Source organism: Gorilla gorilla, chromosome 9 (genome assembly GCF_029281585.2).
Source record: "Gorilla gorilla gorilla isolate KB3781 chromosome 9, NHGRI_mGorGor1-v2.1_pri, whole genome shotgun sequence".
Classification (NCBI taxonomy): domain Eukaryota; kingdom Metazoa; phylum Chordata; class Mammalia; order Primates; family Hominidae; genus Gorilla; species Gorilla gorilla.
The window spans coordinates 41,877,467-41,895,040 of NC_073233.2; the positions used below are offsets into that span (position 1 = coordinate 41,877,467).

Genomic DNA, 17,574 nt, shown 5'->3' on the forward strand with positions numbered 1-17,574 from the left:
TATGCAGTCTGTCATTGACCAAAATGTCATTATATAGCACATGACTATATTTGCAAAAATAAAACCAGTTCCCAGCAATATGGAGGTGATGGTTTGGATGATTTTGTAACTTTGCTCCTTCCCCTCTGGTTTGATAAATCCACTATCCCTCTTTCTCTCCCAGCTTGAGCAGAGACAGAAAAGTACCCCCCAAAAATGAATGTGTAAGAAATAGATACATGAAATATATTTTGAGAAATATTTCAAGTTAACCAGCTAAAGACATTTTAAAATTCAATAAATAGACAAGAGCAACATCTTGTTGCTTGCATTTTTTTTTCCATTTATCAGAATTACGTTCGTGGAAGGGCCACATTGGCCATTTGGCTTCAGCTGTACAAATTTCAGGGAATTTCAATGTGGTGCTAAGGGCCAGTTCCAGAAACTAGGATTTAGAGCAATATCAACAGCAGTAGAAATTATTGAATGTTTTCTTGTATGTATGCTAAAGCAATTTAACATTATTTCAGCTAAAATGTTTTTAAATTCTTAATGCAATTTAATCTTAAAGATGATCTAGTTAAGTTGCTAATAAATTTTATTTTAAATTAAAATTATTTAACCCAACTCCTTCACTTTACCAGTGAAGAAAAGGGTGAAGTAGGGAAGGGTTGGTCTTATTTATTGAAACAAAGAGAAATACCAAAGAATCTTTTTTAAAGAATTAATTCTGGGAGAAAAGAGGGGTTCACAGAATTCCAGGGGTAGGGAGAGGGGCAGTGAACAAGCCTCCTACTTAGGAGGAAAGAGCTGGGCCAACTTGTAGTTTTGCCAGCTACTGGAATTGAGCAAACTTTACTTTGCTTTTCACATTTAAAGGCAAAGCCTTATGAAAGCTGCAAATAAATTTTACCTTGTCAGTGCTTCCCAATGAATAAGCACAAAGAAAACACAAAGAACTCATAGACCCCACACTGGGACAAACCAAGGCACTGAGAAAACAAGCATATGCCCATGATCACACAGCAAAATCAAGCTTAGGGAGTTCTGGGTGCTACACACATTCATTCATCACTAGCTCTTCCATTGGATAAAATATTTTTTCTTTATAAAACACTTAAGACTTCATTTTTAGAGCAATTTTAGGTTCATAGCAAAATTGAGAAGAAGGTATAGAAATTCCCCACATACCCTCTCTCCCACAATTGCACAGCCTCCCCATTATCAACATCCCCACTAGAACTGTGCATTTATTACAACTGATGAACCTACATGGACTCATCATTATCACTGGAGCCCACAGTTTACATTAGGGTTCACTCTTGGTCTTATACATTCTATGGGTTTGGAAAAATGTATAATGACATGTACCCACCATTAGAGTATCCTACAGAGTGGTTTTACTGCCCTAAGAATTCTCTGTTCTCTGCCTATTCATCCCTGCACAACCCTCCCCGCCTCCACCCCCGGAAACAGTACACTTTTTATTCCCCCCAAAAAAAGAGTTCCTTGTGAAAATGTTTGGAAAATGAAGGAAAATCTAAATAAGGAAATTAAAGGTATTCAGAAAAGATGTCAACATTTTGATGTCTATCCTTCAAGTCATGTTTTCAATGGGCATATATATCCACATGTAGGTATTAACAAATGTATAAACATAGTCTTATTATCTCTCAAAATTGGTAATATGTTTTATTTTAGAAACTGTTTCTTTTCTTGTATCACGAACGTTTTCTCTTGGCATTGAATAGTCTTTATACGAAATTTTAAATTGCTGCATAATTATTCCATGTGTGCAAGTGCTCCCCTGATCCCCTCTTTAAAATCAGAATAAAAAAATATTAAGACAGTTGCAAAGTATTTTGGCATCATAAATCCAAACACTTCTCTCAACTTCCATGGTTATGGGCAGCAATCCTGGCATCTCCTATCTAAAGTGGGAAGTCCAGTTATATCAGTCCAGCCCTGTTCCTTTCAGAATTCACTTTGGCAAATGTAAGACATTTAACCTCCTGGTCCTGTTTCATCAATGAGAATAGCAAGTCAATGAAAACAATACTGACCAATTGGCACAGGTTCAGCTTTCATATATTTAGTAAACAAATGAATGAATGAGTGAGTGAAAGAAAGCTGTCATAATCATCATCATCTTGCACAGCCCCTCACCAGGCTGACAAAATATGCTTTACAACTATCCAATACTGGTCCGTTTCTACTGCTGACAAATGGAGAAGCATGTAATCCCTCAAACAGCAGGGGCTTAGCTATGCAGAAGGACAGGAGCAGCAAATGTGCCCCTCAGGCATCGTCTGCAAGTGCAATGTCTTCAACATTATATTTTAAGAAAATATGTTGCCATGATGGCTGTTAAGGTCAACCTGAAAAGACTCTGAGGATTCTGTACAAACACAAGGGTCAGGCTGTTCCAGACCAAATAGAAACATCAGATGTCAGACTAAAGGCCCTGGCCAAGACCACCCCAGAAGGTGGCAAAGAAAGACACTTTTGTCATGTGCCTGTTCCTCTTCCTTGATGTTAAAACCTACCTTTGAATCCACCAAAAACCCCACAGCTCTCCCTTCTAACCACATTTAATTAAAATTTCTACTGAGGTTTTATTTTTACCGTCTGAATTCTATAAACTTTCTGAGACCAGAGGGAGAAAAAAGGACATAGGAATCAGAGAGAGATACAACTAGGCAGCTTGGGCTCCTCACCCATCCCTACTCACTGCCCCCTCATCTTGTGCTGTCTGAATCTCTGGTATTGATGTCTAAGCAGCACACAACATTCCTAACCACTGGAGGATCTGACCACTGGCTCCATGGGGCTGATGACACCGACAAGGCCAAGCAGGAATGATGAGACTGTCAGTCAGAGGCGACAGATTGCTTGCTGGGGCTCTTGGTAATTCTATCCCTCCCCCTGAGCTTTTGAGAGCCAACCTGTCACCAAGTGACCCTCGGTCTAGCCTGGCTGGATCTCAACCTCGGTGACCTCAGTCTTCTCCTTCCTTCTCACAGCTGCTCCTGTTAACAGCATACTGACAGCTGGAGAATCAAGGCCATCATCACCCTCCCTTTGGGTACCAGGAGTGATAAAACTTTCAATGGATTTGCTAGAAATCTGATTTTTTATCATGTACCCTGAGGAGAGGTAGAGGATCGAAAATGAATGTGTTGCTTTCTTTCCTTTCTCATCCTTTATTAAGCACACTGTCTCACACTGTGGCTTTTCATTCATCCTCCTCTACTCCCAGCACCCACTAAGGATATATATGAGCCCTTGACACATACCAGCTCATTATATTCTCATAACCTCCCTTTGAAGTAGGTTATTTTCTTCATTTAGCAGATAAGGAAACAGGGTAAATAAATTGCCCCAGGTAACACAGCTTTCAGGTGAAAAGAAAGATCAGAACTCAGCTTTTTAGGGCCAAAGCCTTGCTCTTTCCAACACAGTAATTGATTCCTGAGAGTTCACACCTCTGACTTTACAGTTGAAGAAGAAAGCAGCATTGGTGAGTAGAAACATCCAGAAATGAGGCTGCCCAAATTTGAATCCCAGCTCCACCAGTTCCTAGGTGGCCTTGGGCGAGTCACTAAACTTCTTAGTTTTCTCGTCTGTGAAATGTGGGTAATAATAGTACTTCTTCATGGTTGTGATGAGTATACAAAACCTAATAAAAGGAAAATGGTTAGGGTGGGCATGGTGGTTCATACATGTAACTCTAGCATTTTGGGAGGCTGAAGCTGGAGGATCTCTTGAGCCCAGGAGTTTGACACCAGCCTGGACAGCATAGCGAGACCCCATCTTTTAAAAATATAAAAATTAGCTGGGCATAGTGCCATGTGCCTGTAGTCCCAACTACTCAGGAGGCTGAGGTGAAAGAATCGCATGAGCCTGGGAGGTCGAGGCTGCAGTGAGTTGTGATCACACCACTGCACTCCAGCCTGGGTGACAGAGTGAGACCCTGTCTAAAAAATAAATAAATAAATAAATAAATAAATAAATAAAGGAAAGTGGCGAGCAGGATGCTCAGTAAGCACTTAGTGTTATCATGTTTAAGATCAACAATCATGCTCTGAGTCATCTCAGTAGTCTATTCAGAACAGAGCTCTGCTTCCAATAGTGACACCAAAGGAAAGTTTAGGGGAGATATTGTTATATTCTGAGATCACTGAAAATGGTTGATGAATAACCTGTTTCAGATACTAATAACAAACACCTTCACAGCACTTTCTATATACCAGACACAGTTCTAGGTTGTTCATCTATATCATCTCATTTAATCCTTACAACAACCCTATAGCATAGGGACAATTAACACTTCTATTTATAGATGAGAAAACTGAGGTCCAGAGGGGTTAAATACTCACAAGTAGTAAGTAGCAGAGACAGGATTCAAATCCAAGTAGGCTGTTTCCAGAGTCAGAGAGCATTAACCATCATGCTGGTCTGGCTCTCAGGTATGTCATTCATCATTCTGAATGGCAACAACAACAATAAACTTACATGGAGAGCTTGCTCTGAGCCGGAAACCATGCCGAGTGCTTTCCGTGTGTTTCTCTGTGTTCTTTCATTTAGTCCTCACAATTGCATTACTATCTTGCATTTTATATATGAAGAAACCAAGGCACAGAAAGATTAAGTACCTTAATCAAGGTTATACAGTAAGTGGCAGAGCTGGGACTCAGTCTGTGTGCATCAGAAGCCCATGTTCTCATTTACAACACACTCCCCAGACCACCTGTATTGAAACTACCTAGGATGCTTGTTTAAAAGTCTTATTCCTGGACCACAGTCCAGACATCTTCCCTCAGAATCTCTGGAGGTGGGAGCTAAGTCTCTGCCTCTCAAATAAGCATATTCCTTTGAAAATCACAGTCCGCTGATGCTGCTTTTACTATTTCCAGGAGAATGTGTTACCAAAAAGGCACCTTCCCTCCAGTCCATGTAAAGCTGTACTTTGCACTGGTTCTCCTTTCCCACTTGTCTAAAGATGAAAGATAATAATCCTGACTTCTTAGTGGCCTTGAAAGGGATTCTGATCTTCTGGGCTATACTCTGAACCCACATCCATGGAATCTGCCCCTCCTTTATGCTGCTGGACAACCATGGACAAGAAACCTTGCCACGGCATTTCCCTAAAGCCTCGCGAGGATGGAGGCACAGGGATGAGATTGTTGATGTCACTGCAGTTGAAAAAACACAATGAGCATAAAGGGTTTTTGAAGAAAAAAATGCATATTTGTCAGACATTACCATTATTCTCTGCAGAATAGAAAAAGACACAGATGGCAAGGGAACGAAGGAGGCGAGATGTAATGTCTCCTCCAGGGGCCCACACATACATGGCCTTTTCAAGCAGTCTGTTCAGGTTTATATCATGGCATTGTGGGCTCCACCCACTTGCTTTTACATTTCCTAGTCCCTTTTCTCTAATCCCTCTTCCATTTATCTTGCCCCCTGCTGCTTTACTTTAAAAACAGAAATTCTACATCCATACCCAAAGGGAACAAAACCCAAACTCTAGGAGCTTGGAGGAGCCCCCAGTTGCCATTATCCTCAACAACTGTGGTGCAGGAAATCCTTGAAGGACAGCTGCTTCTGGGTTATTTCAAATGTTGGAATATGAGCTAAATAGGTCTTATTTTTATTAGCATTGGTTACTGAATAAAATAATTGAATAATGCATCTAAAAATATTTGGCAGCCAGGTGTGATGGCTCATGCCTGTAATCCTAGAGCTTTGGGAGGCCGTGGTGGGGAATGGCTTGAGGTCAGGAGTTTGAGACCAGCCTGGGCAACATAGCAAACCCACCCCCGCACCACACCCCCTGGTTTCTACAAAAAATTTAAAAATTAGCTGGGCATGGTGGTACACAACCGTGGTCCCAGCTACTCAGGAGACTGAGGTGGGAGGATCACTTGAGCCCAGGAGGTTAAGACTGCAGCAAACCATGATTGTGCCACTGCACTTCAACCTGGGTGACAGACCAAGATCCAGTCTCTAAAAGAAATAAATAAAACTTGGCTATACAATTCAGCAAATACTATATCAATCAAAGCACTAGAATGACTACATTAAAAACAATGAAATATAAGCTATACCCTAAAAATCCAATCTCGTTTTCCCAAGACCCAAGAATTCTACAAACTATCCCACCTGTTCCCAGGCTTGCACACTTTAAAATCTTCTTTCTGAGTCAGAGTGCATTAGGACTACATCAGGGGTCTTGATCTGCCACTGTCTACCTCTTCGCCAAAAGCTTCCAGAATTACTGTTACTGTCCTCCTATCCAGATTCCCCTATGTGAAGCAGAAGCCAGATTTTCTGTCTACCAAAGGCAGCTGGCCAACAACAGATGTCAAGTGTAGAAATATGTTGAGCCAGGGTGATGCATTTGTAATGGTATGTCCAATGGGTCCCGAAGCCCTGAGCTGAGAGCAACTTCAGGCAGGCTAGTCCTTATTATAGTTACCTCCCCCAGCTCTGCAAGCTAGAACACGATCAAGGGAAACTTCTTTTTGCCTGAGGATTCCTGGCTGGCTCTAAGCTTGAATCACAACAGGTGGATGGCCATGAGCAACGTCTCATCTGCAGACTTTTAAGGGGGCCTCAGTGTTTGGGGTGGAGCATCATTAGCCCAGAACCACCTGTTCTATAAGACGTTATCCCTCACATGCCTACAAGAACCTGCCACCAGCCCTATTTCAAACACAGAGAAATGAAGCCATGGCATGTGAAAGGCATTTCTCCTAAGGCTGGAAGGTGGATGCATGTTAAAACCAAGGAGAGAGAGCAAGTGTCAACAGACAGATGTATGCCAAGTCTTTTGGGATTCTCTTTTTTTTTTTCTCTCTCTGACAGAGTCACAGATGAATAGAATGGGACTTTGGCCTGAAAAAGGGAGCCTCAAGAGGATCATGTAAGTTTCATCAAACTATAGATGAAAACACCCAGTATCATTCCTTCTCAATTCCTTGTGAAACTTGTGTTAGTGAGAATAGTACGAGAAGGAAGGGGAGGAGTATATGACAACTTTAATTTCTCAAGTATTCCCATTTTGCCAGGGAACTATGCTAAGTATGTTAAATGGATTATCTCATTTAATACCTGCAGTCAACCTATGATATAGATGCAATTATCCTCAGTCTGCAGATTGGAAGGTGATAGGGCCACATCAGCGAGGGGAAGTAACTTGCTAAATAAAACCAGCCATAAATGACAGAGCCAGGATTCAAACCCTGATCAGTGTTTCAAACCACAGTACTTTATACCCCATGCATGTGCACATACATACATATACACACACAAATATGCACCTCATATGCCTACTTTTATTATTCTGTGTGCATGCACATGTAAACTTACATCCATTCTAAGAAATCTGTATCAAAGATGAATTCGGTATATATTCAGTGGGGGCTGAGAAGATCATAGTTTCCCAAAATCCACTTAGGCAAGATGTCCTTTAAAGGAGCAGCTGATTTCATTCCTCATCCATTGTCACTGCAGTCATCCTGTCTGAAACTAGTCCGGGCAGAGAGAGAAGGCACACAATGCTAGGGCCAAGGGAAAAACCGTGTTGCATGACAACAAGAACAATATTTAGCGAAGGCAGGAATAAAGTAGGTCCCACAAACAACAAACAAGGGGTCAATGAACAGCGCAAACCCATGTGCTGTCTCTATGGGATACAGCCCCAGTGTAAACAGACAGACCACTTTCAGGTTGTGCAAATCAAGGTCACAGTGACTGGGCTCTACCAGAACTGACAAACACGAGAGAATTTTGACCACAAATTGGACCACAATTCTTACTTTACATTATAGTCAAATGTTTGGTAGTCGATGATGATCTAATGAAATATCAGTCAGGTAGAAACAGTGACAATGCAGGGGGCAGCTCAAACAAATAATTGCAAGGGATTAGAGAAGCCTCTGTGAGAGGGGGGAAGGGGAAAAAAGAGGTGGGAGAAGGGAGTGATTAGACCCTAGACTTAATGTCCCAGGGATTAGAAGGATGCTCAAATATTCTCTGTAGACTGATGATAATTGTATCTGACATGATACATCTAGCTGAGAAGTCGTCACAGCTCTTCTCACTCCCCCAGACTGCCACATCATCAGGCGTGCTAACAAATGAGATTCACACCTCAGTTTGCCAAATGATCCAAGACCACTCACATTACTACAAGCACCTGGAATACAGGAAATGAGTTTTCTCCATAGCCCAAATTGATTAGTGCTGGCAAGAACCTTTCTCATAGGAACATGGATGTGCCATCATCTCATGGCCCTTTCAACATCTCAGCAAACGTTAAGTGATGAGGACATCAGACTTCCTACTCATACCTCAGCAAAAGTCTGAAGAGAAGCCCATGATTCTTAGACTTTCAAAGTCCCTTCTTACCCTTTCCTCTGTAATGGTGAGATATTCTTCCATGTTTTATGCCTTATGGGCAAGAGGTCAGAGTTTTCCAAACTGTATTCCATGAAGCACTAATTCCACTGGATGGTATAAGGTAAAAAGACAAAAAGAGGCTCTGTGGTCAAACAACTTTGTGAAATATTTCATTATAAAAAATGAATTATAGCTTTCTTTACTGCAGGACTCTGCAGAGTCTATAATCTCCAAATCCCCCAGACTTATTTCATCATAACATCCTGGATTCTGTTTACTTTTGCTGAATATCTCCCAGGATTAGCATTTCCTGAAACCCACTTTGGGAAATGCCAAGCTGAACCATAAGTTCTCTCAGTAGATTGCAAGTGCCTTCAGAAAAATGACTTTGTCCTATTCATCTTGATATTCCCAACACCTATAACCATGCCTGGCACCCGATAGGGGCTTGATAAGGATTACTAAATAAATACATGAATATGGACATGGAAGCATGTGTGATTCCAAGTGTAAAGGCTATTTGTGGCAAAGACCGATGTTAGAATCTTCTCTTGCTGTGACTTTTCAGAGTCTCTATTGTACAGAAAGAGGAATCCATTGGGTCCATTAGTGAATATTTTTGTTGACTGCAATTTGTATCTCATTTCCACGAGGGCTTGAGATACTTATCCATTCTGTTCTACCAGTGCATTGGCCACAGGACCAGGCTTGCCCAAAAGGGAGGCTGAACACCATTGAGAAGCAGGCAGTTAACCCCCTGGGAGGCAAAAAGCCAGACCAAAAAGTGTTGTAATGAGGATTCCTTACCACCAGCCATGTCCTCACTTCTGCTTGTATCCAAGTAAGCAAAGGTAGGTTGAAAATTATAGGAGTAGATGATACCAGGTAGAAGCTAAGCCCAGGCAACTTATCTTAGGACATTTCAGGTGTTCTCCATCATTCTCGTTAACTTCTAAGGAGGGATCCCATGGTGGATGCAAAAGTCTAAAGGGAAGCTCATGTTTCTTAGACTTTCAAATTCCCTTCTTACCCTTTCCTCCTTAATGGTGAGATATTCTTCCATGTCTTATGCCTTACGGGTGAGAGATCAGAGTTCTCCCAGCTGTATTCCATGGAGCACTAATTCCACTGGATTGTATAAAGGAAAAGACAAAAAGAGGCTCTGTGGTCAAACAACTTGAGGTGATCAGAGAATTAACTGATTACTTCAAGTTGTTTGACCACAGAGCCTCTTTTTGTCTTTTTTCCCTTATACCGTCCAGTGGAATTATAAAGTAAATAGAAGTGCAACTGGATTTGAAAAACATTGATGCTTTAGTTTCTTGGAGTCATTAAACAACTCATTTGATTTCAAGCAAAACAACCCAACATCCCCTCTCCATCCGGTGGTTTTTCATTAAGCTAGCTGGAATTTTTTTAACCCACCATCAATTCAGTGCATGAGGACAATTGTTGTGTCAGGGTGTGAGGACAACTGTGTCTCACCCGAGCTAAAGTTAGCTAAATGTGTTCCTCACTCTGTTCTGGCAGCAACAGCCTGGTTTTCCAAACATCAAGTCAACTGACCAGACTTCTACTTACAGAGATGCTTGCTGCCAAACCACTAACTCAACCCTCTGAGACAGCCAGAACCTCAGAGAAGGCGATGATAAAGATGCCCAGACTGCAGAAATAAAGGCATTTATCCAACACCAGAGACAGAAGAGTGACAGTCTTCATAGCTGCTCAGCCAAGGGGGCCACTTCCTTAAATAGCTGACATAAGATCCAGGACACTGGTGTCTGTTAGACAGTAGATCCTCATTCAAGGTTGAGATGAATTGCTTAAAACCCATCTTAGGATTAGAGGAAAGGGATTGAGTCTCCATCCCCTGCAATATTCATCAACTATGTTTTGCCAAAAAAGAAGGGGGAAAAATGCTCCCCCTTATTCATTCCAGGTCTGCTCCTCCCATCCCATGGCTTAAGAGTTTACACAGAACACATCCATAAAGGAGCAGACGTACAAAATGTCAGGGCCACACTGGAAATAAATGGTCACATTAGCAATTCTGTTCCTCTGCAAACAGACATGTGATTTGGATGATAAAAATTTACCATGGGACAAAGAAATTCTCACCTCCCATGTCTACTGGGAGCAAGGTACATGACACCATGGACAGCTGTCCCAGAAACTGGTTGGACTTTCGGTCTGCCTGGCACCCCTGTTTCCTCTAGGGAATGGCTCCTCTTGGATTCCATGTGGTGCTACTGGGGCTGCTGATGCCTCTGTCTTTTTCCTGCATCCACTCCACCTCCACAGAGGTGAGAACATGACTTGACGCAGGCCAATCTGGGCACTTGGGATGTTCCAGGGATAATCAGACACCCTTACTAACACCATGATTTTTTACCATTTGGCCAAAATACAGCCAGCAGATCTGCCACCGTTGGACCTACTGCTTACTGTGGTGGTGGTGTGTCACATTTCAGGGCATGCCTTATGGAGTCAGACTGGATTCAAAAACACGGATATCCAGCTATATAACCCGGGCAGGTACTGAAACCCTTTGCCTAAGCTCCTTTGTGTATGAAGTGGGGCAAACAACAATAGTACTTACCTCCTAGGTTTGTGGTGAGGATTAAGTAAATATATATAAAGCATATACGGGAGTGCCTAGTGTTTACCACAAACTCAATAAATTATTTGGATAGCCAAACTTGGGATTCATTTCCTTAGGTATGCTAGAATGGAAGCCTCTTCAAAGGTGTTTCCACCATTGATGATTCTATCATCAAGGGTAAAGATGCCTTGATGTGCAACCCCTACTTACTCCACTCTCAACCCACGTGGGCTCTGAGTCTGTCTCATAGACAATTGCAACCAAGTAAAAGGGGTAGAGTTGAGTAGGAGGTAGCAGTCACACTGATTCAGAGATTAATATCTCCAGCCAACTCCAATTCTCTGCCTTCCTTGAACAGTTCTGTTTACAGGTATGAGATCTGGTGTGTCCTGAATTTTTTATTTCTTTCTCTTCATTTTAATCTAAAGCTCTCACCCAGGTGTTGAGATGGCTGACAAACAGAATTCCTTAAACATAGACCAGGCTTGGAATCTAATAGAGTTTCTGCCACTGATCTGGTAGCTTTCAGTTTTCCAGCTGGCCTCTGGGTTCTCTGCCCTGGAATTTAGGAACTGGAAAATGTAAACATTGCATTTCCCTCCCCTTTAAAATAAGACAGGAGGGAGGCTGGGCTCTTGTGACTTTCAAATATCCACAAAGTGAGGATGACAGCTCCTCCCCAGTGAGGGGGGAATGGGGCACAACCTTCCCTCATTTATCATGGAAATGGCACTTTTCCCAATTTGCTTACACCCCAAATCAACTGCAGCTTCTAGAGCTGGTCTCAGGGGAGGCAGGTAGAGAAGTTTTCTTTTGCATCAGGATTGGCCACCCCACTGGGGCAGATGGAAATAATTTTCAGACCTAAGACCTGTCATTAGGTCCCAGGCACCATTATCTTGGCCATTTCTGTCTAGCCAGTATAACCCAGATGTGGATAAGATTAAGTCAAATCCATTGTCCATGCCAATGGTATTCTAAAGCCCTCCCCAAGACTTCTGCATATTCCTGAGGGACTTGCACGCTCTAGGTCACCTCTGCTTCTGGGCTCCCATGTCTAAGGTGCTTTGTTCACAGGTTATTGACCCAGATATAACACCCAGCCCTGTCTTCAGTTTCCACTGAAAGCTTATGCTCAAGGGCATTCATGAAAGTAAAACATTTTACTAAAGAGTTGGAGGTCACAGAGAGAGGTAGATTATGCTCCATGAAATATACAGATTAAAATATGTTAGACACTGATAAAAGTCTGATGTACCAGATGCTCTGAAAAATCCTGTTGGCCAATTAGTCCTCAGCAGCTGAACTCCCTTGTTTCCCTCCATTCACCATCCAGCCTTCCACCTTCTCCCTCTCATTCCCCCTTCCTGTCCCATCCCTCTCAGAAATGGAGGTCAAAACTTCAGATGCTAGTAAGGATTAGCAGGTATTAAACATATGGGTTGAGAGGTGGAGTGTCAGACCCTAGAGAGGATCCAGCCTACCTCAAGACATTCAGGTTCAAAACACTCTGAAGCACTTGCATCCTACTAAATAAATTCTGCAGGCCTTTTGGCTCCAAAGGCTGCCAGTTTGTGGTCTATCAGCACAGTCTCCCTCTTTGCCACAACCAGCCAAGAAGCAGCAACAATGCCACTAAAACAGGAGCTAGCAAGGGCTCTCTTTCCGCTGCTTCATGTGCATCCTGAAACCCTAACAAAGTTAGATGTCCATCAGCATAATCAGTCCATGTGCTAGATGTGTGAATATATGTCCTCCAGGTAACGGAGGAACTTGGGTTCAGACACTAGACAGCCTGAGCTCACCCTGGGCTCCACTACTCTGCCAGTGTAGTTGTTTATTTATTTATTGTGGAAAATATATACATAACAAAAAACTACCTTTCAACTCGTTTTTTGTTTTTTTTTTTTTTTTTTTTTGGAGACAGAGTCTCACTCGGTCACCCAAGCTGGAGTGCAGTGGTGTGATCTTGGCTCCCTGCAAGCTCCACCTCCCAGGTTCACACCATTCTCCTGCCTCAGCCTCCCGAGTAGCTGGGACTACAGGCGCCTGCCACCATGCCCAGCTAATTTTTTGTATTTTTAGTAGAGACAGGGTTTCACTGTGTTAGCCAGGATGGCCTCGATCTCCTGACCTCGTGATCTGCCCGCCTTGGCCTCCCAAAGTGCTGGGATTATAGGCATGAGCCACTGCGCCTGCCTCAAATCATTTTTAAGTGCATGGTTCAGTGGCATAAGTACATTCATACTATTGTGCAACCATCACCACCATCTATCTCCAGAACTTTTTGCTATTCCACATTGAAACTCTGTACCCATCAAATAATAACTCCCATTCCATCTTCTCCTGGGCCCTGTCAATTACCACCCTACTTTCTGTCTACATGAATTTGACTATTCTAAGTACCTCATATAAGTGGCATCACAGAACATTTGTCTTTTTGTGTCTGGCTTCTTTCACTTAGCATAAGGTCTTAAGGTTCATCTGTGTTATAGCATGTATCAGAATATCCTTTATTTTTAAGGCTGAATAATATTCCATCGTAGGTGTATACTGTATCTTGTTTATCAATGGACATTCGGGTTGTTTCCACCTTTTGGCTATTGGGAATAATGCTGCTATGAACATTGATGTAAACATATCTAATCAAGTCCCTGCTTTCAATTCTTTTGTGTATACACCCAGAAATTGAATTGCTAATTCTATGTTCAATTTTTGGGGGAACCATACCTGTATATCCTTAAACCTCTGTGTATCATAGAACCTCTCTGAACCTCATCTGTAAAACACAGATAATAATAGCAATGCCATTTCAGGGTGGTCTGAGAATTAATGCATATAAAGCCTTTAGCTCAAAGACTGGACACATTAATAAATGTTCACTAAATGTTTGCTTGATGTTTAATCTCTTCGTCCTCTGAATTGAGGGACTCATACTAAAATAATTTCTAAAGTCACTCTCAGCTCCTAAACTCCATGATCCCATCATTAAATTATTTTCCTGTTGGGGATGCCAGGAGCTCTCAGAGTGTATATTAGGGGAACACCCTCTTCATGATCCCCGCAAAAATCCACCCGTGCCAAGAAGGCCCAATTTTCCTAGCTTTCTCCTAGGAATTTGCCAACACATCCCAGTGTAATCTCACATCTCATTTTTCTTGCCACTCCTTCTCCCTTGCTTTCTTTCCATGTTTCCTTTCTCAGCTGGCTTTTCCTGCCCACTGAATATCTGCACTTCAAATTATCTTCCCTGGTTGCATTTATGTTCATTCCCCACAAGTTAATGTCTGTTGGAAGCAACACTTGTGAAGTTCTCCAGATTAAGTTTTCATTCCCAAGAGTCCCATATTTTAAATGAGGTTTTCCTCTTCGGCAGAATCACACTGGCAGAGCTACTGCAATTTGGTGAAGTCAGTGGAGTTGGGTTTCTCCCATCATTCTGTTTATGTTGGGTTATCACTTGGCCTCATGTTTGGATTCTCATCCTCCCAACATGTGTCACATGCCAGTGAGCAACAACACTCTCTGGTACCATCCCAGTGGATGTTTACAATTCAGCAAATACTCTTTTTAGAAAAGTTAATTAGAGGAAATACGCTTCCAAGCTTTTCTTGCCTGGGGCCAGATTCAGCATCCCAGCAGGGAGTGGACTTCCTTCACTCCTTGAGGAAATATTTTCCTTCTCCACGCTATTCCTCCGTCTTCCCTCGAAATGTGAGTAAAACATTCAACAACTAAAATATCCTTGCTAAACACATGAAGCTGCGCTCTGGTTCAGGCAGCAGTTTAGCTACCAACAAACTGCGCATCCTCCCTGAAGCTTTTTCACAGCCAAAGGTAAAAGAGGTTCTCGGGTCAGAAATAAATGGATTTTTCAGATTCTGGGCTAGGAAAAAGAGGCAGCTCAGGTTTTTTTTATTTTCTTTTAAACTTTTATGGCTTTGAAGCGCCTCACCTGCCATGTAATAAAACAGGAAGCAGGGGAACGCTGATGTAACCCTGAGGAATCAAATCCACTGAGCCCTGGCACTCTGAGAAGAACCAGGTCCTCTGGAGCTGGTCCACCGACACCATGCAAAGGCAAAGATGAAGTAGGGAGGTGCCTTAATGCAAAGTCACCCACTTACCCCTAGGCAAGTGTTTAGGTTTATGGATTGTCAGCCCTTATGAAGGGCTCCTTCTTCCTTTATTATTGTCTTTGGGCTGCTCCAGACACCATGGAGGCAAAATTCAAATGAAACACTCACCATCTTTATTGTAAATCATTAAGGAAGATCCTACCTGGGCAGGCAGGCTCTAGGTAGATGGAACGTATTGACCAAAATGAAGGGCAGGGGGTTTGTGTATCTCAGATTTTCGTTGATCATGAAGGGATGTGCCTATGGCTAAGTTTCCCTTCTACACAGGTTATTGCATTTAGCATCCTCCCCACCCGACCTGGCCTGTTTCGTTCTCAGGCACTTGCCAGCTACTTGCAGCGGCAGAGCACCCAGCTCTCAGATAGAGTTCAGGTGACAGGTAACCAGCACAGAAGGGAAGCAGCGAAGGCTCATACATAACCCGCCCCTACTCAGAGCTGCCCCGTTTGGTCATTTCTGTACATCTCGGCCTGCCCTCACCTCATGAGGTCTCACTTTACCCCCAGGGCCATAGAAGGACAGATGTTCCTATGACGCTCCCACTTCCCTGCCTGCCAGCAAGCAGGACCTGCCATGTCCTCGCTTCTGCCCTTAGCTGGATCTCCGTATCATGTCCCAGCCTCGTTTGTCCCCAGAAGCCCATTTGACCTGGGGATTGTGGCTTAGAAAATGATACATGAAAACCAAAGAAGCCAGAGCTCTTTCAAAACAAACCCTGTGCATCCCAGAAACAATCTGCACTTTTAACCTTGGCTTTTTCTTCTTTCTCACTCTCATCAGAAAGGAAGTGTGTCTATATATGCTGAGTGAGTCAATCTCCTGTGCTTGGATCTACTCCGAAGGGGTATGGCTGTAGGAGTTCGTGAAGCAAGATTCACCAGAAGAACACCAAGCAAGCCCTGCTCTTTATTCCTTTCTTTCTTTCCCTCTCTTCTTTCTTTCTTGCTCACCTCTGAGGGAGCCCTTTCCAAGAGAAACTTCGCTTTTGCAAGTCAGAGCGGGTAACTCAGAATTGATTCCCTAAGGCAATTTGGTACTTTTAAAATGATAAAAAGAGCAAATAAAATAGGAGCTGGTCCGCTTTCCTGAGACAGTACAGCCCCACGATTTGGGATGACAAAACCACGTCACAGTCTCAGGGAGGGCCACAGGAGCTCCAGCACCACCAGCCAAGTCCCTAAGATTATCACTGGAAAAGCCCCCCCACTCAACCCCTCACCCCAAACACACACAGCCCAGCTCCTGAGACTCCCAGTCCTGCTCCCAGGCAGACCCCAGGAGGAAAATGCTCCCTCCTAGGGTGTCCTCCTAGGGTGTCCCGGACGCTACTCACAGTACCTCTTGGCAAGGACGAAATGAGAAGGAGCTGAAGAAAAGTGAGCCCCAACTGCGTCCAGCAACCCAGCTCCATCCTTGCCGCGGCTGGTGCCCGAGCGTCTACTGGGGAGGAGAGGAGGGACCCAGGGAGGCCGGGGGCAGGCGGGTTTTACAGGGACCTCCCCGAGCCCCAGCTGAGCGGGAGCTCGGGTTTCAGCTCGCCAGGCTCTCCCATCCTCATCTGAGGGGAACCACCTTCAGCCAGAGCGACGTCAGCCCAAACCTCTCGTCTCTGCTGCCTTAACCCTTGCGGGGCCCCGGGAGGTGTGGCCACGCCTGGAGACCCGGGGACGGCGGCTGCAAAGGAAACTGCGGGGCAGGGAGGCCAGCCTAGGTACAGGTGGGGTCCCAGTGTTGGGTGCTGGGAGGGGCCGTAGGACCCTGGGCGGGAGCAGAGGTACCCAGGGCTGCGGGGCGCTCAGGTGAGGCCGGGAGATCTTCCTACGGGAGGCTGAGACGGGAGCTGGCTTTGCCCTCTCTGACTGCACGCGGGGAGCCTGATTAAAAGCCTGGCCTGAGGAGAAGGAGGAGTTGGTGATGGGAGGAGAAAGGGAGCCTTTCTCCACTCCGCACCCAACACTCCTCGTTTATCTCCTTTCCTCTCCGTTTGCTCCAGGTGATCACGGGTTGGAAAGCTTATTATCTTTTGCAACTACAGGCTACTGGAAAAAGTTTTCCTCTCCTATGATCCCCGTCATGGTGAATTCAGCGACATAAACAGCTCCTGAGCTACTGGAAAAAGTTTTCCTCTTCCTGTGATCCCCATGATGGTGAATTCAGCAACATAAATAGCTCCTGCGCACACGCCAGGCAGGGATGGAGAAGAACACACAAGAACCCTCACTGCCTCCACCGAAAGGGCTCAGTTTAGGTACAAGATAGCAAGTGACATCTCGAAGTGAGGAAGAAGGATGTTTTATAAGATAATAGGTGACTTTTTTTAATAAACTTCTCCGTGCCAGGTGTCATGTACCTTACATATATTAGCTCAATTATTCCTCACAATAAACCTAGCCTCTGTATTTTACAATTAGAGAAACGGAACCATTGAGGATTCAATAACTCATC

The 17,574-nt window shown here is 43.7% G+C and overlaps 1 protein-coding gene across 2 annotated transcripts in view; it reads right to left on the reverse strand.

Moving 5' to 3' along the window:
* The window catches only part of PAMR1 (peptidase domain containing associated with muscle regeneration 1), a 94,239-nt gene extending 77,194 nt beyond the window's left edge, over positions 1 to 17,045 (reverse strand). Inside the window, exon 1 of one of the 2 annotated variants that reach the window (XM_004050946.5) lies at positions 16,468 to 17,045. In XM_004050946.5, coding sequence (XP_004050994.3) covers positions 16,468 to 16,540 — 73 coding nt within the window. In that variant the 5' untranslated portion in view covers positions 16,541 to 17,045. The remainder of the gene's footprint in view (positions 1 to 16,467) is intronic. The other variant, XM_004050945.5, reaches the window with a different exon arrangement.
* Between the last annotated feature and the right edge of the window lie 529 nt (positions 17,046 to 17,574).